At 36.6% G+C, this 22,141-nt stretch overlaps 2 protein-coding genes across 4 annotated transcripts in view; one reads left to right on the forward strand and one right to left on the reverse strand.

Annotated features, from left to right (window-relative positions):
• LOC143904062 (uncharacterized) overlaps positions 1–22,141 on the forward strand; it is a 404,129-nt gene that overhangs the window by 74,116 nt on the left and 307,872 nt on the right. For all 3 annotated transcript variants that reach the window (XM_077418296.1, XM_077418295.1, XM_077418297.1), the window contains exon 3: positions 20,465–20,525. In XM_077418296.1, coding sequence (XP_077274422.1) covers positions 20,465–20,525 — 61 coding nt within the window. The remainder of the gene's footprint in view (positions 1–20,464; positions 20,526–22,141) is intronic.
• On the reverse strand, positions 1,621–21,851 carry Ndg (Nidogen). Its single transcript, XM_077418277.1, is given in 23 exon segments — positions 1,621–2,045; positions 2,266–2,384; positions 2,477–2,585; positions 2,719–2,894; positions 3,073–3,301; positions 3,617–3,953; positions 4,323–4,669; positions 5,004–5,126; positions 5,707–5,832; positions 6,954–7,091; positions 7,884–8,048; positions 8,493–8,591; positions 8,672–8,800; positions 9,126–9,292; positions 9,514–10,042; positions 10,281–10,514; positions 11,197–11,343; positions 11,605–11,702; positions 11,779–11,984; positions 12,212–12,490; positions 21,484–21,712; positions 21,714–21,752; positions 21,754–21,851. Coding segments are annotated over 23 exon segments (4,245 nt in total). The 5' UTR covers positions 21,837–21,851; the 3' UTR covers positions 1,621–1,908.

Here is a 22,141-nt window from a genome sequence, read left to right on the forward strand (position 1 = left end):
TGATCTCTACTAGATGATATTTAAATTCTGTATGAATCAAAGTATAAATTGTTGGAAATTTAAGAATTTTGCAAAACAAAACTGCAAAACAAAAAGATTTTTTTTATTACTGTGAACATAAACCTGAATTAATGTGAAATCAACAAAAGTTAATTTGCTTTGTGTATTTAATTATTTAATTAATGAATTATGAGAAAATCAATATGGGAATGTATCTATTATTATATTTATAAAAAAATAATTAATGTTCCAAAGATGCAAAAGATTGATGCGTTTTTGTTATGCACATTGAATTAACCAATTATATAATTATTGGTTATATATAACTAGGTAATTGTGTTATTGTAACATTAAAATGTAAATTGGTACACAATCAAGGTACAGAAGTTGCATTGGTTACTCAAATATGATATACATATCATATTGATTTTCGGAGTTTTCAGGAACAAAGAAACCTATAAAATTTATAATCAAATTTTGCATGTTAATTTTTACGCCAGATAATCGGTTCACTTCACTGACTGATTGCTGCTAGTTTTGAAAATATGTTATACCGTTTCGTTTGGATAAAAATGTGTATCTCATTAAATGAAATGCTGTGGTCTTTTCTGTTTCTTACGTGCGGCGCGTTGACTTTCCGATTTATTTTAAGTTGTCTCATTTTGGCTCACGCGTTACATAATATTACTTACTCATTTTTGTACTTAAAAAAGAGTAATAATCTAATAGCACTATTTTTTGTCTGATCTGCATCAATTTACATTAATTTGCATCTATTTTTAGAATTTTACCATTTTATTGTAGAACAAAAAGATAAGTCGAGCATGCATTTCCAAGAGATTCTTGTCACTCTGCGTGAATCGATTGGGGAGCACCAAGCCCTTTGACGGTTTTTGAGGTCATCCTCTTATCTCTCTTTCTTACATCATCTCTTTCCTTTTTATTGTATTGCTCTTTGAATTCACACGCAACCGATTGAATATCGCGTTCTCGGGAGAAATGTGGTAAAAAATATGTGATTACGTTGAAAAAATATATTGGAGAACGTATTTTATTCTTCAAGACTGTGTTATAAATATATTTTTCATAGAAATCAGAGTTCTATCTGCTTTTATTGTCATTTTATGAAGAACAGTGTGCCAACTATTGTACAAATTTTGAAGAAAGAAAATTAATGAATTGAGCGACTGAGTTAGGAGGAAAAATTATATTTACACATTTGATATGTATCTTTTATACTTTCTTGTAAGGAGCAATATCAGTTACTTATTAGTGTTATATGTATATGACATATATGTATATATTTATGTATATATTGTACGTCATATACATGGAAAATGAAATGGTTAGTTACGAATGGTAGTTACGAACAGTAGTCGTAGCTAATTGGATTTCACCTCTCATTGCGTTATCGTAACAATTTTTAATCTTTGTAGGGCAATTTTATATATATATATATATATATATATATATATATATATATATAAGGTTCCCTTGATTTTTATTTTCATTTTATATAGCTAATTATAAAACTAATTAGGCGGATAAACTCGGAAAAGATTTAGACGAGAAAAGTGGATAGAAACGGTCGATTGTATATGAATATTTCAGTACAAAAGGTTTCGCTCGCTGTTTCCTTCATTTTTATTAAATAAGATCTGTTCGCAGTACAGCTTGTTTCGCGTATTGCGATTGATAGATACAAAAGTAGATGTTATTTGAGAATATCGGTGACAGCTATAATTAATATTACAAATAATGTTATAATTTACATTTGGTCTAATGGTTATTGCGATTTTAGCTCGGTGTGAGCGCCAGTGCGAGACTTTCTTATTATCAGCTATCGTAATGTCGAACGCGAGGCGGGGCTTTGCGTTGTTTTATTTCCGTGCAAGATCGAAGACGGATCTAAGACAGGTAACGGGAGTCGGTACAGGGTCCTTTCGCATCATCCGCGCACGCACACGTTCTGCCGCCTTGACCGTCCGGTAGACAAAGCTGATTCTTGTTGCATCTTCCATTGTCGTACTGGCACACATTTGTCACTGCAAACAAGCGATCGTGAATTATAGAATTTCTGACAGTATTATACTTATTCTCGTCTCTATAGCGAATTTCTTTATGTAGAAAAGTTAGGAAAATTTCAGATTCTCGTTAATTCAGATTTCGGCGAAGCTTAACTAAGGCAATAAATTATGAAATTATATACTTTCTAGAAATATATAATTTTGAGAAATAGATTTCTCACGAAGATGAAAAATTTACCTCTGGGACATGACTCTGGAACGACCACGATACCGTATAGTTTCCCACTTCCACCAGGCGGGACAGACAATGGTGCGCGTCTTTCGCCATTAGTCTTTATGCCGACTTCGATCTTGTGTCTGCAATGGAAGGAGCGTAATATAAAAACTTTTACATTTTATAGCATTCTCTGGATTGTCTGCACGCGCCAGTGAATATTTTATTCTCTTACGTTTTCCAGTCGGTCCAGTAGTAATGATTTTGAGAAATTGCCAAGCCGAACGGATAAGTAAGTTCATTTGCGACGACGGTGACTTTTTTACTGTCTATTTCAATACAACCTAAGAACAAGAGAGATTATTTGTTATTATAGCAAGTTCACGGTAATGAAACGTATCGTGCCATCGGACATTTTCCCGTTAAGATTAATGGATGTTATTTTGACGCGCTCACGTGATTAAAATCTATATTTACTTATCGAGAACGTCCCAGCGTCGGCCCAGCATAGCTCATCCGTCGCCCAATCGATAGTTAATGAATTTGGCAGCTTAACGTAATCACCCTGAAGGAAGATTGCTCGGTCTGTTCCATCTTCGTTAGCCCACTCTAGTTTGGGGGAGGCGCGATTCCAGTCAGACCAAAATATTTTTCTGAAATAGGAATATTCGTTGCAAAATTCAAATTGTTATAAAATTATATTAATAATGTAATTTAATGATTCAAGTAGACTGTCATACGTGCTTTGGCCCTAAGATTGGAGAAGGTCTCGAGCTACATTGGACCGAGAAGTTTTGCAAATAGATTTTCTACACCCTTATCTATCCTTACCCTCGATATGGATGAACAGCTATTCCCCTCGGATTGACCAGTCCATCGGAAACGAGGACTTTGCGTTTCTTTGTCACTAGACTGGCAACCTCGACGGTCGTCTTGCCTGAGTCGGTCCAGAAGATGTTCCTCGAGACCCAATCGACCGACAGTCCCTCGGGACTGCTAACTTTCGGAATAAATGTCTCTGCCATCGATCCGTTATAAGATAGTTCGACTATCCTGTTGCCTGTGAAAATAGATTGCGATTTTATCTTACAAAGGTATCTTATTTTTAGACTATATAATTGCTTTTTTATTATAATAGCAATCGAGAAGTGTTAAAAATAAATTCAAATTTAATTTGTTAAAGAATCTTTTTTTTAGAATTTTTTACGTTTTTTATTTAATATTTCTAATGTATTTTTAAATGTTTTTGAAATTTAATTTTATTTAATCATATTTTTAAATATATTTTTTTTGCGAAAATCTAAATCCGTCTTAAGAGTCAAAAACACATAATATTGATAAATCTGGGACAAGACTTATTTGAATATAAACTTACCAGTAATATCACTGGAGTAAGCTTTGCCGCCAAGGCAGTCGATTTCTAGGGCTATCGCCATTTGCGTGTAAGCTATGTAGATCGGATTTCCTGGATTCTGTTGTGTGGGCACGAACGGTATCCGATGCGTGGCCATTCCTTGGTTCACCAACAAAAAATTGGAGTCGTGCCTCGGCCGGTGCCTACAATTTATGCCGTCGCCGACGAAACCCTCGTTGCAAACGCAAGCAAACTGATTTTCACCAGACGACACGCACGTTGCCTCGGATGAACAGAGATTCGGATCGTGTCTGCACGAGGATTGTGGCCGACACGTGAAACCGTTACCGTAGTAACCCTAGAAGCGATTAGATTACGATCATTCATATTTTATACTGTAAATCGTGTAAGAGAGAGAGAAAGAATCGCTGTTGCATATATTATATATATTGCTGAAAGAAATATTACTTTTTAATCTACATTTTCATCTCTTTTTAATTATAAAGATAAAAACTTTTGAGAATAACTTTTGCTCTCAGATGAATACTTTTGTATGTCAGATTCTCCAAATGGAATTTTTTTAATTTTAATATTTAAACTCGATTATCTCTTTTTATACGTAGTGTTACCACTTACATACAGCATGATATAGTACGTATGAATTCACGTTATATACGCGTAGCAACAAACTCGATTATCTTGTGTAATGATATTTGTTTGTACGCACCGATTGGCAAATGCACGCGAAATTCGCGGACGTCTGATTGTACCCGCAAATTGCATTTCGGCCACAGTTATTCAAAACGTTACAGCCGATATGGTCTTCCACACACTGGCGCATACCGTCGCCGTGATAGCCGCTTATGCAGACGCATTTGTAACCACTGTCGCCGGACGGTACGCACTGCGCGTTCACGTGGCACTGAGAAAGATTTGTTGAGCAATCGGACGGCACGCATCGATCGTTCATGTCCATGCTGAATCCAGGTTTGCAGGTGCATTCGTAGCGCGAGCTCATAGGGTGGTAGGTGCATTGTTCGTTCTTCTCGCACTCGGAATTGTCGTTGCACTCGTCTAAAACGCAAGGAAGCCAATAGGGAATGTATCAGTCGACGTGTCTCGCCATCGATTCATATCATGCGGATTACAGCGCGATATACAAAAGGCAAATTCCATTCTTGTTTGAAATAGTTACTGTATAGCTGAACTTACAGTTTGATCGCGATCGTCAATATCTCGATTTACATGGTAATGCGGAATGCAAAGAAGGCAATATGTATGCGCAATGCGGGGGATCGCCGATTGAGAGAAAGAAATCGCGTTGACATTCGTGCGTCGTGCGACGTGCGCAATGGCGCGAAATGAATGAAAGAAAAATAATAAAAAAAGGTATGAATATTGAGAGCACCGATACGACTGCATGTTGTTCCGTCGCCCACATATCCTGGATTGCACACGCATTTTGCCATCGGTTCCTCGTACTGGCAGGACGCGTTGAGGTCACAGATATCCACTTCCAAGCAGGATACTTCTGTACGAAGAAGAAGAGTCGTATCGTTGTATTATCTCTCATTTAACGTACCTTCGCCCTGCTCTCACGATTTAGGCTTTTTTTCCTTAGGAAAATGGAATTATTAAACACAAGAGTATTGGAAAGCATAATTATGATCCATTGCACAGTGAATGGCACGGAAATGATATTTGGCGGTCTCGATAACGAGAAATCAAAAAATTTAATGGATTTGCGGAATTTTATGAGCTGATGTTCAATGTATGAATTTGTTGAGTAATTTTTCTGCTAATTATGTACAAGAGGGCCTGAAACGAAATGTTAACTAACGATCAAAGATTATTTCGAAAAATAAAACGGTTAATGTTGAATTTATTTGATAGTTTATACATTGAAGTAAAAGCGTGTGCGATTTAGCAAATCTTTTTTTACGCGTTAAAAATTTACTATTTCACGAGTTGACATACAAGAATAATTTAACAATGATATGTCATCGCGCGGAATGTTTAATGTACGCTCTCCAATATATTTTTATTAATTTTCACTTTGCTAAATATATGCTAAATACATACATAAGATGCAAGATGCATTTTGCACGTACCTGTCTTAGTGCATTCCGTACCATCGCCCTCGTATCCCGGGTTGCAGCGGCACTCGTAATCACCGGTACTCGACACGTAGATGCACTGGGCGTAGGGATGACACCTATTCACCACGTTGCAAGATACTGGACACAAGCATGTGCGCGATTATGATACACTGCATATAGCATGCAATGATAGCTATAGCTGTCCCAATAGAGACCAAAAAAATTGAATGGAATCGCGATTTGATGAGCGTGCATTGATGTTCAATGAATGAACATGTTATTAACTGATTGTTGAATAATTTTTCCGATAATTATGTACAAGATACCCTGAAACCCTCAAATGTTAACAAACATATAAGATTCTGGGAAATCCTTATATTTATTTTATTTTGCGAGGAATCGATATATATCGTGAGCATAGCGTGAAATGAAAGTTTTGAAAGAAAATATTGTTCAGAAAGTCTAGAAGTTGATGCATTAGTTTATCACTGTCATCAGAGAAGATATCGATATCTATTTTGATGTGCAGTTTCAATAAGCATCGCACCTCGAGTGAAAACATCGAAAATATGTTTTTTTCCGAGCGAGATAAGCATCCGCGTTTTGAAATAATATTATTTATTTATACTGACAAAATGGAATATTTCTGCATTATTTATAACATAAATATTTATCGTTTAATGAAATTAAAAATATTTCAATTACGTGAGCGAAAACGATTTTGTTCCTTCTTAAAAGTATTACATGCACTACGGACACATTTCTCAATTTCCCGAGGTAATCTTCCATCTCGCTATTCACTAAAAGGTTGCGCATCACAAGTTTCTGAAAGTGAGTTTATGGAGTTGGTAGATGGCGAAACTTCGAGTACATGCACTTATTTACAGAAAGAACCTTTTTCCTGCTCCCGATGCGTGACGAAAAAAATCGGGATGTGTAAGTTTGTTTATGCAAAATACAGTTTATATTGAGCTTCGATGAACGCTGTTAACCAACTTCATTATACCGTCAGCAGTTTCGGCTTTGTTATTTTAAGCATTCGCGTGCTTGAATGTGTGAGCCCGCAAGCGTTTTTATTAATTACGCGGTTAGGTAAGAGGTGTATCGCACGTTGATGAAATTAAAACAATTGCCTGGAAGTAAGAGGCACCTTGCGCCGACGTCATGAGCTCGTTAAAGAGAATGGTATACGCAAAGCGACTTTATGTGCTCATTAATGAACATAAATAACTTAAAGCCAAGCACTGAGTGCGTCGTACGATTAGATCCTGATGGACCCTTCGTGTCGTGTTGGTATTCTGGCAGCGGAACGCAAATTCGTTCCAAATGGTCGTAATCGTATCCCAAGGGACATATGCAGACGTCGTCGAAGCATCCCGGGAGCGGATGTGCCGATACTAAAACGCATGATGCATCGACGAACGATGTTCGTCGCATACTATTAGCGATCGTTTCGCACGTTATTAAATATTGATCGCATCGTGAGGATTCAAGTTATTCATGTTAATTTATTTGCATGCAGTTATCCGCCGTGCGTTTCATTTGCAAATTGTTTTAATTCTCAACAGTATTTCAGTTTTCACTTCTGCCAAATGATCCTCGGAAAAAATGCACCAGACATGATGCTTTAGCAGATAAATGTTGCTATAACATGAATATAACGTCAGGGAGTGTCTGAATTAACATAATTATTTTAGCACAAATATTAGGAATTTAGTGCTATTCTGTTGTTAATTTACTGTTATCTGTTTCATTATTGCTCGTTTAATTAGATGTGTACAATTGTATAATTATGTATTAAAAGCTTAAAACGTAGCTATTAATTAGCATATTAATATAATATATCACTCTATTTTATTGCTGTATACATTTTTCCTTGTATAAAATGCAAGAAAAAATATATAATGTTCGATGTTTACGGTTTTTCTGAGGATCTTCATTGTTTCTAGCGATACAAACACATCTCGATAAAACTATTCTACTGATACTCGATTAATTAATTTTGTGTTTAAATTAACCGGTGCTTAGGAATAATTTTTTTAATACATGCCATATGCACAATATGATACACATTTAAATAATGGCAGAAATTGGATCAATCTTATTCGAAGTCAAAATTTTTACGTTTTGCGGAAAATTGCTCGAAAAGCCATCGTGCAATCAACGAAATTATATTTCGTGCAACTTACAGTCTCGATAGTCAACTGTCGTATATTCTCCCTCTTGCCTCACGCAAGCATGGTTACGGATTTCCCAACCACTCGGACACCAACACACTCCAACCACGCACTGCGGTTCCGGCGGTTCGTCTGTTGTGGTGACGTCGGATTCGGAGTAACACGTGTATCCATCGCCTGTAAATAATCGCATATGTGAATAACAGACAGAAAACACTTTGTAAATTGCAATATGGTCACATGCGTTTGGAGTGACAATCGTCGCGACGAATACTAGTTGAGTCATACCCCGCGTATTCCATTCAGTATAATTACTCCATTTCCGGATTGTTACGAAACTAATATTAAAATTTATGATATATAACCGAACTTTTGAGAGACAAAAAAGATTAAATGCAAAAAATATCTTTTATGAATTGTCAGAACTTCCTACATGGGCAAGAGATAGAGATAAGTAGTTCGCGATAAATAAACTAGTTTTTCGCAAATACATTATATTAATTATATGCGATCATAAATTTAAATTTTTACAATACATATATGTAAATTATATATATTTTTGTTTTTTTTTTATGAATTATCAACGGTAGGCAAAAAATTATTTCGAGTTTTTCCACTCACCGACGTAACCAGGCATACAAACGCACACGTGTTTCTTTCTATTTCCGTCGAAACTGCAGAGTCCGTATGGGGAACAGTTATCCTCCTCGTTGCAGGGTGCTGGTAAAAGTATAGTTGCCGCTTATCAGTAAGGAAATAATTAATAATATTTTTCGTAATTTATATGGGAAATATTTTACCATGCTGAGAGGGGTAACATCCCTGGTCCGTTTCCTCGAAACCAGGCATACAGGTGCACGTAGGTGTATTTCCGACCATCACACATTGCTCGTAATTTCCACAGCGAGTATCTTCACAAGACGGCAATCCTGCATTATGAATATTATCGATATAGAGTTAGATAATGTTGATATGTAAATAAGTAGCTGACAAAATTAATAAATATTAATTGAACAGAATATTTCATATTTTAATGTTTTATATATAATTTATTTTTAAATATCTTTAAAGTTGAAAATTAATAATAACTTAAAAGAAATACTTGATCGAGAATATTATCAGACGTTAAAATTATTTTCGCCGCTATCAGCAGTAAGAATTTGATCGACCTGTGGGATGTTATCGCAGTACGGTAACAATGATCATAAGATACAAGATAATTTATTATAAAATAAATAAAAATAATACGCTTACTTTCACAAACACGACCGTCTCCCGTAAAACCAGCTCTGCATTGGCACATGTGACTGCCTTCCTGATTAATGCATTGAGCGTCTGGGGAACACATGTGATTACCGGCTGTGCATTCGTTCACGTCCACGCAAATCGCACTGCCGTCTTCCTCGTACAGATACTGATACCTTCCCATATATCGAGCAATATAATAAATATCATTAATCATATAATTAAATAATAATTATTTGATACGTTGACATCAAGATGTAACAATATATTTTCGTGAAAACAGCACTCTTAGTATATCCGAAAGGAGATTTTTTTTTGTCGAATGTGTGTACAAAGAAAGCTTTTTTACGCAATCAATTTTATTAAAAAAAAAAAAATCGACGGTAGAGATACTCACCCTGCGTTACACACACATCTAAAGCTGTCTCCATCGACCACGCAGGAGCTATGATCGCCGCAAGTCTGTCGTCCTTGAATACACGGGTCCTCTTCTTCGAGGGGCGTTATCTTGGTGTTGACGGCGAATCGAATGATGCCCTCGGTGCCCTCGTAAGCGGTGACACCCCTGAAGAACTTTAGCCTACTCGTGTCGTCCTCGGGATCGAAGATAGCGTACGGGCACTCCTTGTAACTAATTATCTGATCCAGCTTGAAGTTGATTTCCCGCTCGTCCCCGCTGCCACGCGAAAGTTTACAGGTGCGCTCGCTTTGAGAACGGATCATTCCTGATTGGGCACGAGTGTAGAGTTCGTCGTAATCGCCGTAGTCTACCCTGGTGTCTCTCTCCAGGTACGGCACCGTACCCGTGATTTCCGCTTCCATTTTCAGCTGACCGAAGACGTCCAATCCAAGGTAATTGCTGCGTATCGTCACTTTGTCGCCACTCGATGGGAAGTTCAGTTCCGCCGTGTGGTTGAATAAGCCGCCTGCCCGTGAAACACGCTCGTATGAATACCTGCGTAATCGTAAACCTGCTTTCCTTCGGCAATTTTGTTATGGCACTTTCAAAAAAATCCTTCAAACTCATTAGTAAAATATAATACCAATACGATCACATAATCTTTAGTACGTAACATATATTGATATATGATATATAGTTACTAATTATTAATTTATCTAAGAAAACATAGGATAGAGATATTGAATGAAATGAAGGCTTCTTGCCTGTAAGCTCGTATCCGTTTTCAGTGTCGCTGATAGGTTTTGCGAATAGCCAACCAATCACGCCACCCAAATTGCCTAAAAGTTGGAAACTAGCACCGATTTCTTGAGGTACCCTTGATAAGGCGGTATATGTTCGTCCATCTTTGGTTTGTACGTAGCATTGAAGATCTCTTGAGGGGAATTCGATGTTATTTAACTTGCCAGATATTCGGCCAATAACCCGAAGAGGCACGTCTAAAAATTAAATCTTTCAGAAGAAATTCCATAATATCTGATGTATGTCTTTATTATAATTGCCATTAGGGCTTTCTGTCTTAACATACTGCCATAATTATTATGTTGCCTTATTATTTTTCTGTGTACGCAAATTTTTTTTTCGAAGTACAATATACTATCTATTTATATTTTTACACAATTGTGTGTTTAGTTAATGATAAAATAATATTGAAAGAAATACGCATTCTTCTTGCATTTCGTAAGAACTCTTATCTCCACATGAAAGAAGTCACAACTTTCTTACGGAAAAAAATTATTGGTAGGGACTCTGCCAACGACACGACCATCAAAGAGTCGCGCGGCCCATTTCATGGTATTCACGGTATCGCCGCCGTCTATATGATGTTACCGTGGAAGTCGTAAGAACCAGTCTCGTAAACTATGAATAGACCGGGGAGCGCGAGTAAACGCAGCTATACTTATTGCGTTGCATCTATTTGCCCTACGACGACTTCTGCGTACTTTTGTCCGCGTTAGGTGAAGCGTCGTAGGGAGTTTAGAGAGGGGAAACGCGCTGAAAGATCTCTTCTTTATACCGTTTCGAGAACACTTCAAAGGCCGCGTTTGCATGCCATTAGCTCGAGCTTATCTCGCAACGAGCATGCGAGATTTCGACAAACACCGTTGATAAATAGCTTACCGTTTGGCTGGCAGGATTTCCCGTTGCCGAAATAGCCCTGCTTGCAACTGCAGCAGAATCCGATCTCGTAATCGATGCAAGTCGCTTTACTGTGGCAAGTGGTGGCGCCGGTCCTACAGCTAGCCGCTTGATGCATAGTCATCGTGTCTAACAGGATATATTGCTTAATTCGATCAACATCGTAAAGATAATCCGGGATAACTTTCCGGTTCAGTCTTATTATTGCAATTCATACATATACATATATATAAATGTTCGTACAAAAAAGTAAAACAAGGTTGTTTTTGTTATTTTTGCGACGCATTACATTTTAAAAGTTCTTATACATATTTAACAAGCATATTTTTATATATTTTTGTATATTTTTATTATATATTTTGTTATATAATTATTATGTACTCGTGTTACCTTCAATATTATCGGGAATTTTTATGTAGGTATTTTCGTTTTCGCCGATAGGACCAACTTGAAATAGCCACTGGCCAGGCCTATTTACATTTGACCACCTGAAAACAATTACAAAGGTCCATGAATACGTCGCACGCGAATACAGCCGGCGCCTCTGCTCTCCCCATTACTCACTTGTCGACATTCTGAATTTGGTCCGTGCCCGAGCCCCTCAGGGTATACATTTTGCCCTCGCTCATGAATCCTGCCTGTGCCTTGGCATCTGGGAGACCGTTGGGATGCGATTCACCCTGAATCCACTGTATACCATTTTCCGGGTACAGTAGTTCAACAAAGGAATGCGTACCGTTGGATGATATAGCGACTTGATAAGTATTCACCTGAAAGACGACTCGATGAACGTTATTCATGTTCTCAAAGAGGTTTATTACATATGTTTATATTTTTATTTTTCCTCAATAGAGTGGAACGTTTAGTTTAAGTACAATAAAAGTTAGACATACCGTCAACATTTTTTCATTTTTTTAATTATACAAGCTGAAGATTTGTTTTAGCGAGAAAATAAAATATACATCAATATTTGATGATCGTAAAGGCAATAACTTGCCTTATCATTTCGCTCATTATAATAACCAACGTCCATCCAAGTGGCCAAAAAGACGTGCGTAGGCACAAAGTTATTGGCATTTTTAAAGGCACTTCGGATCAATCCTCCGGCTCTAGCGAGAATATCGGGAGAATCGGTTTCGCTCCAATAAATAGTTCCGGAAGCTCTCGTGTCAACGTGTGTATAAAGAGGCGCGATGACTGGATCATCAAGAGGGAATGCAATGTTGAAAAACCTTTGCATGGCTCTAGCAAATGAGAGAACGCCATTTCCATTTACCTGAAATTGAGGAAATCGATTTCTCATTTTTGATATCTTTTTATAGCTGACATGTGCTGTGGCTACATTTGATTTTAATTTTATATTTAGGCCCAGTTTCACAAACGTCGGTTAACGTCTAACCTTAAGTTAACTCACTCGTCTTTTTCTAAACAACGTTTATTTGCAATTTTATCAATACATTAAAGCATGCGTTAGACTTTAGCAGATTTATTTATCACATTATCAGAATCCAACTATTAATATTTCAATACTTTAACGGTGTAACTTCTATTAATTAACCGCTACTGTGGCAATCGTTTCATTTTAACGATTTCCATTTTTAGTTTTTTCATTAACCTTTTAAAGAAGTATCTTTAATACCACTTAAAAACTACAGTTTATTTCAATATACGTATACGAATTTTGATCGTGAGGTGCATTGATTCGTTTGCAAGTCTCACAACGTTAAGTTCCACCGCGCTGAGAGATGTTCTCGCGTACAACTGGAACGTGACGGTAAATCAAATTCTATTCGGTGAAGCGCGCGGAAGGTCGGGCGACATCAGCGGGTCAGCAGGTAAATCGTCGGCACGTGCTGCCAGTGAAATCCGACAATGACGTTGTTAGGAGGGGGACTTGCCCCACGTCGCGGCGTCGTCAGTCTGCGCGAGCCTCGCAATAGACATGCACGCATGCACGTTAATGAGCGAGCGCCTGTCGTCGAGGAGTCATTCACCTAACGACGCGCGCTCGTTATAACGCCGAGACGCGAGGACGGTGTCGCGTTCGCGTAAACTCGCGAAGGAATCGCGATGATCTCGACGAGAGAATGCCCTGCAAAGGAACCAACGACGAGATCGACAAGATACGTTTATAAGATGTCAAGGATTATTTTTAAGAACTTTTAAGCAAATCAGGAGCAAAAGATGTTAAAAGCTTTGACGATCAATGCATTTTTCGAAGACATTGCAGCACTATGATTAATTTTTGATTCTTTAAATATGATAGTGAATATAATTATAAATGGTTGAAAGAAATTTTGGGACATATACACAGTTTTTTTTTTTTTAAGATCTAATATAAGCCTGATCATGTTCTTAATATTCTGCCAGTGGAAAGTAAAGATTTTTTTATTATTTTTTGGTATATTATTTATTTTAAAGTTCAAAAGAGTATATAGCGGACACGGTCGTATCATCTTGCCGGAGCCGCTGACTTGTTTCGTCAATTGGCTAAAATGAAGTGCGCCAAACGCGCGCACATGTTCAACGCGATGCACTCTTCGGGCTACAGCTGTTCCTTTATAAGAAAAAAACTCTTTGTCATTAAAGAAACAAAATTATCTCCTTTTTTTTGAAAGAATAGTGGAACCGCTCACAAAATATTGCGCTGGGAGGAAATAATTGGTATGGTTCTCACACTGTTCGCTCTTACCGGTTTAATGTCACCTAATTTTGAAATTAAGGCAGTGATATATTATGCTACCATTCTAAAACTTTGAGTGGCGCATAAAAATTCTAAAGAATTTAGAATTCTAAATAAAGACTTAAAATGCTTTATATCTTAACTATATATTATTTCATAATTCACTATTTAATTTTTTATAGAATAAGCTATTTATTAAAAGAAAAATAATTTTAATTTGGAATAATAACATTTTTTTTAAAACATATAATATGTTTTTACATTGTCTGAAGAGCAAAAGTTGTTCATTTTCTTATTAAATACAACGAATTCCGATGTCCGAATTCGTATTTTGCTCCCACGTTCTAATTCGTCAACGTTAATTTTTATGCGCCACTCAAAGTCCAAACTGGAACATCCGATTACTCAGATGGCCTATATTGTTTTCACGTGAGGTTAATATTATAGGCGCCGCATCAAATTTAACGCTCAAGTCGCACATTGTTAACCGGCGACCCGATTCAAGTGAATTGACACGAATTAGGGCTACAAAGTCATAATCTCATCTACTGTGACTCTATTCTAAAACTACTATATTTCATAATGTTGTTGAATAGCAAGGTATTCAATTACTTCACATTAAAAATGTGAATTGGACATTTTGATCATATTTTACTATTTTTGTAGCGTAATTTTTTAATGAAAACAGTATTTATTGAAATTAAAAAAGAGTGTTGAATTTGATTTAATGACATAGCTAATATATTGGTTAAAACTGTTTAATACGTATATGTGCTATATAATATTTAAATGGATTTAATTTTTTTTTGTTTCTGCGATGAATTTATTAGACAACTTATTAAATTTTTTTATATAATTATTGGAATATGTTGTTTCTTACGGCAGTATAATGCCAATTTAGCTCAAACCAGCAGAACTTTTCCAATCTTCGATATCGATATTATTCGTCCCGTTATACGTACGAGAGTTTGTAGGCCGAGAATCAGTATCGGTCATCGAGGCGTCCGATAATCGATGCCTGGGAATGTCAAGTCAGTATTGATAGTCTCGCCGAAGCTCGTTTATGTGCTCGGACGTTTTGACATTCGCGTAAGTCAGCTAGTGGGAAAGTTCGACGCGCTATCATTGCCGAGGCTATCACCGAGGTCGTAGGTCAGAGCCGAGCCGATGACACATACGTACACACATCGCGGTAAAATGGTGAAAATAGATAGCACCACCGCCTGGAAGTAATAGGAGGAAGCCATACTATAGCTGCCAACTCTCTTCCTGATATCGTCGATAACGTTCTAATGCTTGGCAAGTCTAGTGCAGGATTGGAAATAATTTCAGATCGACTCTTGCATCGACGAATATTTCAATATTCAAAGCGAAACTTTTGAAATAATTCACTCGACGAGTGATCGTTTTTTTTTCTGTCGAAAATTATCTCGATTCTGGGATATGTTGTGTGCATACGTATTTTTTATATTTATCGTAAAATTAGCTTCAGCTCAGGTAATGAACAAAAATTAACTTAGAATTAATGACTGCAATGACTTAAGTACTTTAATAACTCACTTTAATAATTTAATTTTAATTACATTTTATTTTTTTATTTCAGAGCTGCTTATATCTGTCTTTTATAATTATTGATTTGAATAATATTTTTATTTTTATCAGTACATATTTATGTTTTGTTAGCATATATATTTTAACATATTTACATATTATATAATATACCTATACACTCTTATTATTGATATTGCTAATCGTAAAATAATATAATTTGAATACTTAGATTATCTTCAAACTAAAAAGCAAACTAAAAAGATATAACTGAGATTATTATGTCCTTATGGATACTACTTCTATTAAAAGAATCTATCATTAGAAACTTAAAATTACAGATTCAAGATTGCAATTTTATGTATTATTTGCGAAAAACACTAATTTGTTACAATATTTTTTGTAACAACGTATATGGTAGAAAATATTTTTATTGTAATTCGTCTCGTATAACAGTTTGAAATTTTACGGTATCACAATAATACGTAAGTACTATCGAACGTCTTGTTCATGTGATACATAGGGCCGATTGGGTCGAATTCGTATATGTTAATCGCGGGATCTCGCAGTAATCCGCAGTAAGCTCGGTGCATGTGCAATCGTCACAACGCGGTGGCAGCCGCGAGTCAATGAGATGACGGTAGGAGAGATAACGGCGGTTTTGGTAACGCATGCCGCACGCGCTAACGCAATCGCGCAATCGGCCGCAATCATTTTGATGACTGCGAATCGTCGGCGATAACCGACGAAATGGAGATGATTGTCGTGTAGGAAGGTCCTCTAAGTAGACCGTTGTGTCTTCGTTCGCGGATACGTCGCGATATACATCTGTGTCAACCGCGATTTGTCACTGACCTGGGCCCGCGTAATGGACAAATCCTTTTCAGGCTACCTATAGATATTGTACTTTGAATAATTTTAATCAATATTAGTGAGAGATGTAAATTGTGAGAAATTACTAACTTTCCGCTCAAAATTTATATTATTTTTTAAAGATAAACAGTGACTTCGAGAAAGCGCTTTGCAGCTTGCCTTATTACCGCTAAATTGTCTGAATCTGATTTCAAGGTGCGTGCGTGTATATGACAAACAGATTCATTGCATGACATAACCGACGGAAACAATTTCTTTGAAGAGCTCTTGTTTATAGTTTTTATCTCAATTTATGAGGAAAATATTTAGCAATTTTGCACAAAATAACATAATAGAATATTAATTATTATTTTTTAATGTTATTTTTTTTACTTGAGACTAAATTGATTAAGAACTTCAAACATTTTAAATATTTCTCTTGTAACGCAGGAAGTAAAATTTCTGTCCATTAGTTCATTGTCATCCGCCTTTGCGTTCGCATGCGTTGCATGTCTCCGCATGCTTGTAGTTACATTTATCTAGTTTTACATGGCACGCTCGCTTTCTTTGGCATTTCTAACAAATTGCACGCCTACGATGACGTTTGCCTAACGAAACGAGCATGGTAAATCGAGAAAGGCGAGCAAAAACTGAAATACATTTGTATGAGAAAGAGCGTAACAGCAATTTTCTCTCCGAAATTGCATACATTGAATTTCCATCTTTGCGAATGATTTCAAGGTTACGACGAGATATGCGTCGTAACCGGAAGTTCAGAAAAGACACTCGGAGAGACGGAAGAAGCTGTAATGAAATTAATTGAGAATTTCGTGTCGAGTCTAATTGAGCTTCGTCGGCGATGACGAAGCCGAGGACAGAACCGATCTAGAAGAATCGCGAGCGAAATTTCGCAATTCTTCCCACTAAGTCCCCGCTAACTAATGTGGGAAACCGCCAAGGCTAATTGCATAGCACCGTAAGTTGGCTGTCGTATTACTCCCTATCTTGATGCGAATGCTTAATTGAGTACAGGAAAAGATACAAAGTTTTCCATTGAATTTTACGAACTTGGTACACAAAGGTAATGAATGCCGTAAGCTGTATTTTTAGCGTGATGTTCTTACTGATAATCAAATAGCGAGCTTCTGCTGAACGTGTCCTTTTATAGCGAGTCATGAGGCTTCTTGTATGCAGAAAATATTGGTTGCACTAGCAAGTAAGAAGATTAGTTAAAATTTGTATACTTTTTTTATTTCTATTAATACTAGATATTATTAACCAAATATTAATCATACATTTACCGGTATTATTTTTGTACTTTTACTGTGCATTCACCGCCATGACAGTCATCACTGACTGAGGTTTCCATTTACGCCTCATCGATGATCGATGAGACGTCATGGGGCGATAGTCAAATACCTAATACATATCATATATATTTTTATACAATTCAATACTATAAATTTCATTAAGTATTTCACTGTTCTTTTTAATATAAAATAATCTAATTTTATATTAAAAAGCGTGCAAGAAAAGTATATTAAAATACCTTTTGTGGTGCATGTATTAAATAGACATATATTATCGTTATAACATACATTTCTTTGAGGCTGCGTTGAATAAACATAAACAACGAATCTTTTTAAAATAAAGATGCCCAATTTTGATAAAAAACGGCGGAAACTTATTTGTACTCCTAATATTTACATCAAAATATAAGTAATATTTAAATATGGAGTAATAATGTGTAAAAATTCAAGTGAAACATTCTTTTTTTGTTTATATGTTTATTGGTTTGCAATTTTTATTTTCATATTGAAAAATAAAGGTCGAACTTTTTGAACGAAAGGCTCGTTTTTTGTCACGCAAAAGGTGAAGGTTGTAGCTATATGCAATGCTACGTTACGCGTTTGGTGCACGCGTATTGCATCAGCATAAAAGGATATATATATATATATATATATGCACGTATTATTCCATAATACCTGCAAAATCGAATCTTGCATTCTAGGCTCTTAATCCGCCTAGTCTCCCACAATTATTCGTCATTATACTTTAAGCTCGTCCGGCTGACTGGCCGGCCGAGTTTCTGCGTGTGATTTGATTCGATGCGCATCCCTAAGCGAAACGCACGTAGTACGCATGTCATCAATAACGCCACCATGATTACGAACGTTTGAATTATTGGCGAACTTCGATGAATGGAACGGATCACGGCGGATCATGGTTCCAATACCGTATTTTGGTTCGCGGCTGCGTTAGTCACACCGATTCGAAAATGAATTTTAGTATCGATATTTGGCTTTTGTCGGGTGCAGCCTTGTTTAAAAATAAAAAGCATTGTTAAATTGTATAAATAAGCATTTTTTTTTTCAATATATAACCTGTCACAAATTGAAAGACACATAAATTTCAATACATTTTAATAAATGATCATAGAAATTTACATAATATTTACATTTTTAGTATGTAATATCTTCTTTAGTACATAGATTAATCAGAGTTTATTAACGATATTTCATGCTAATCAAATATAGTTTCAATAGAGGAAAACATTTGCGAAAATGTTGATGATATACGAGTTTAATTGCGCTATCTGTGGAGGCGTAATGCATAAACGCTTCCACGTATGAGCTCATGCAACTTGATTCGTATAATAAATCATTTTGGAGAGATGAATCCTTCGCATTAATCTGCACACGACTAGTCGTACATAATTAACGTTCATTCATGCTGTTACCTCTATAGTAGTACGACGATTCGTGGAAAAATGAAATCATGCGGTGTCCTGCGGACTTTTTAATCACCGCTGGTTTCTACGTTTGTTTAATCGTTGTCCAGTGTTTGTGCGATGAGTCAAGGGTACTCAAATATTGTTCTCGTGGCCAACAAAGCAGAAACGGCCGAAATTGTCTCTGTACGATTTTTAATGATTTTTGGATATGTTGTAGAGCAGCTCGAAATAAGACAGATTATAAAAGCTATTTCAACATATATTTGCTTACGAGTGAACGTTTTGCGAAATATAAATGTATGATTATATGAAGTGGTTTTAGCTTCATAATATTTTATTTAAAATTTCTCTTATATGTCTTATGATTTTTCAGCGAAAATCAGAAAAATAGAAAAAATAAGAACGATTCAAAAAATAAATTTTGAGAGAAATTATCACATTTTTTTAATTTGGGGAACATTATTTAAACGAAAAAAAAAATATAATACATGTCTCTTATTTTGGGTATTCTCGCAACATGTTTCAAAGTAATTAAAACCGCAGAGGGATGGTTGCGGTCGTGCTCTTGTGTTTCTACAACGTGCACTTCCTCGAGGCACGCTTTCGCTTACGGACGAACTTTCGGCGCGTAAACACTACCGGAATCTTATCGCGCGCCTCGGACTCTGGATGCGCGTTGCATCGTCTTCCGGTTCGCGCCGCTCTCGCTCGTTCATTCATACGAATTAACGGACCCTCGTAAATTGTACGCGACGAGCGGCGCGGCGCGTCCGCCGCAATTAAGCGCGATTGTGCCGCCCAGAGAGTCGTTTGTTCGTCATCGCGCGAACGCAATGAATTCGTGTCATGCCAGAAGATGTCGGCCGGATTAGGCCGCGAGCCGAATTGAGAGAATGACCGAATGCGCGCACACACAGTTTCGTCGTTGTCTACCGCGCGACAAATTGATATTAACCGAGGAATTACGCGCCGCCGCCTAGCCGCTCGTCTCGCCGTCTCGGAACTTTTTCTAACCATAAATTGAAGTTCGTCACGCGGTGACTGTGCTAAGTTTCCTAATTCGTAACACGTCTGGAGAGAAATTTTGTAACTTTTTGTCGTTATGTGAAGAGATAGGGTAGATAGAGTACGGCAGAGTGTGTTACGTCACCGTTATCTCTCTTGTTAACGAATTTGATGAATTCGGAGTAAATTTTTTTGGCGTAAATTTGTTCTAATTGGGGAGTTTCTTATTATTGAAAGTTAGAGATAAGATAACTAATAAATCGGTGATAAAATCTTGTTTTTCAGTCAATTTTAACTTTAGTTCGACAACACATTTTAATTCGAAGTTATAAATTGAAATGCTGATAACATTTAATAATAAAAAAATTGTAACGTATATAATGGTTTTATATCAAATTTTTATTAAGTATGTCTATTTTATGTTCTAGGAGCAGAGAGTTGTGTTGGATTGTTTTGGATGATACAGCAAAGAAGAGAGATTAATGCAAGGTAAGAATAGAATAAAATGTGATGTTGAGATGAAGCTCTGTTGACTGTCACGTTACATCAATGACAGCATTTCAGTGGTAAATATCTCAATAAATGTAAAAATATTGCGCGAGGAGAGATTTGCAACGGGTTATCAAGAATATTTTCAGTTTTTTTGTCGAGTTGGTGTTTTTCACCGACGATCGGTTTACAAGCGTAAATACGAAAATAATGGATTAGCGTTTAATAATAACTTTTCTAATAATAGCTTTTTGACACATCCATAGTCGCAAATAGTCGAAAAAATAAATAACAGAGTTTCTCTCGAAACTATTGAATTTTTATAATAATATTATAAATTATAATAATTTATGACTATTTTTTCTTTGTCTCGATTTCTGTCTCTTAAAAAATTTAAATTACTTAAGAGTCAAGAAACTTCAAATTATTGATAAGACCAGAATACAATCATCGGAGGATTACATCACGATGTAATTTTTAAATTGAGAACGGTGTTAACATGTCATAATTATGATATAACTATGGGAAAACACTTTCTCCTCAAGTCATGCTTTGATTTGTGCTATTTGAGATGAAGATTAATCACATTACGTGCAATTCCGTTTTATGTGTATACTGTATATACATTGTGTTATTTTTAAATCATTTGTGCATGTACTTTCATACATCTTGGTTAAGGTTAGATAATTAGGTAATTAAGATTAATTATATATTTATCCTAGTATAAATTATAATTATAATCCTACAATTCTCATTAGTGTTCTCATTAGCGAAAAAAGAACATAGACCTTTTTTTACAATGTGTATCAGTAACATTAATCAAGATTTACTTAAATATAGGCTTGACTTAAATCCGTAGTTAATAAAAAATATACTTGGCGGTTCAAATAACTATTTTGACCATCTTAATGTTGACGAGTATCCGATATTTTAGACCAAACTCACTATCGGTACTCACGAATATCGAGTTGTAGATTTTGTCGTAGAAAACGATGGGCGTTTTGAGGAGAACCTCGGCGGATATCAGCATTCCGTTATCGGTTTCGAGGGTGTTGGAGCCCGGTCCCGTGTACTGGTATAGATCCCTTTTGGACAGGGCTACGGTGAAGGGCGCGATTAGGGCCAGCACAAGGGCCAGCGAGCCCAGCAGAATGCTCCAGCGTGTTGCGCCGCGAGCCATTCTCTCAGACTGCCTTAACGCTACTGATGTTCGACTTGGCTACGACGTCTCTTCTTGCTGCCCCCTAATCGCCTTTGCCCGCCGCTGCTCTCCGCGATCGGCGTGGCCGCCCGCCGTTGTTCCGCGTACATAAAACGCCACGCTCGCTTCCCGCGCTCGATGATAATTTCATGACACCGCACCGATCCCTACCCCCGATTCCGCTACTAATAGGCTAATGTGCAATCGAGTGTATCTCGAATGTAAATTCTTCAGCTCTTCTCTCTCTTTCTCTCACTCTCCATGAAGTGTTCGCGCTGTACGATGACCACTTGATGCGGCGATGTGCAGGTTCCTGCCGTGAATAAGCATGCGGAATATTGGAGCAAAATGACAGATTTTTTATTTTTTTTGTACTTTTACAAAAAATATTGCGTTAAGTGGTTTAATTTATATC

This window comes from Temnothorax americanus, unplaced genomic scaffold, assembly GCF_048541705.1.
Source record: "Temnothorax americanus isolate GAGA-0224 unplaced genomic scaffold, ASM4854170v1 Scaffold5, whole genome shotgun sequence".
Classification (NCBI taxonomy): domain Eukaryota; kingdom Metazoa; phylum Arthropoda; class Insecta; order Hymenoptera; family Formicidae; genus Temnothorax; species Temnothorax americanus.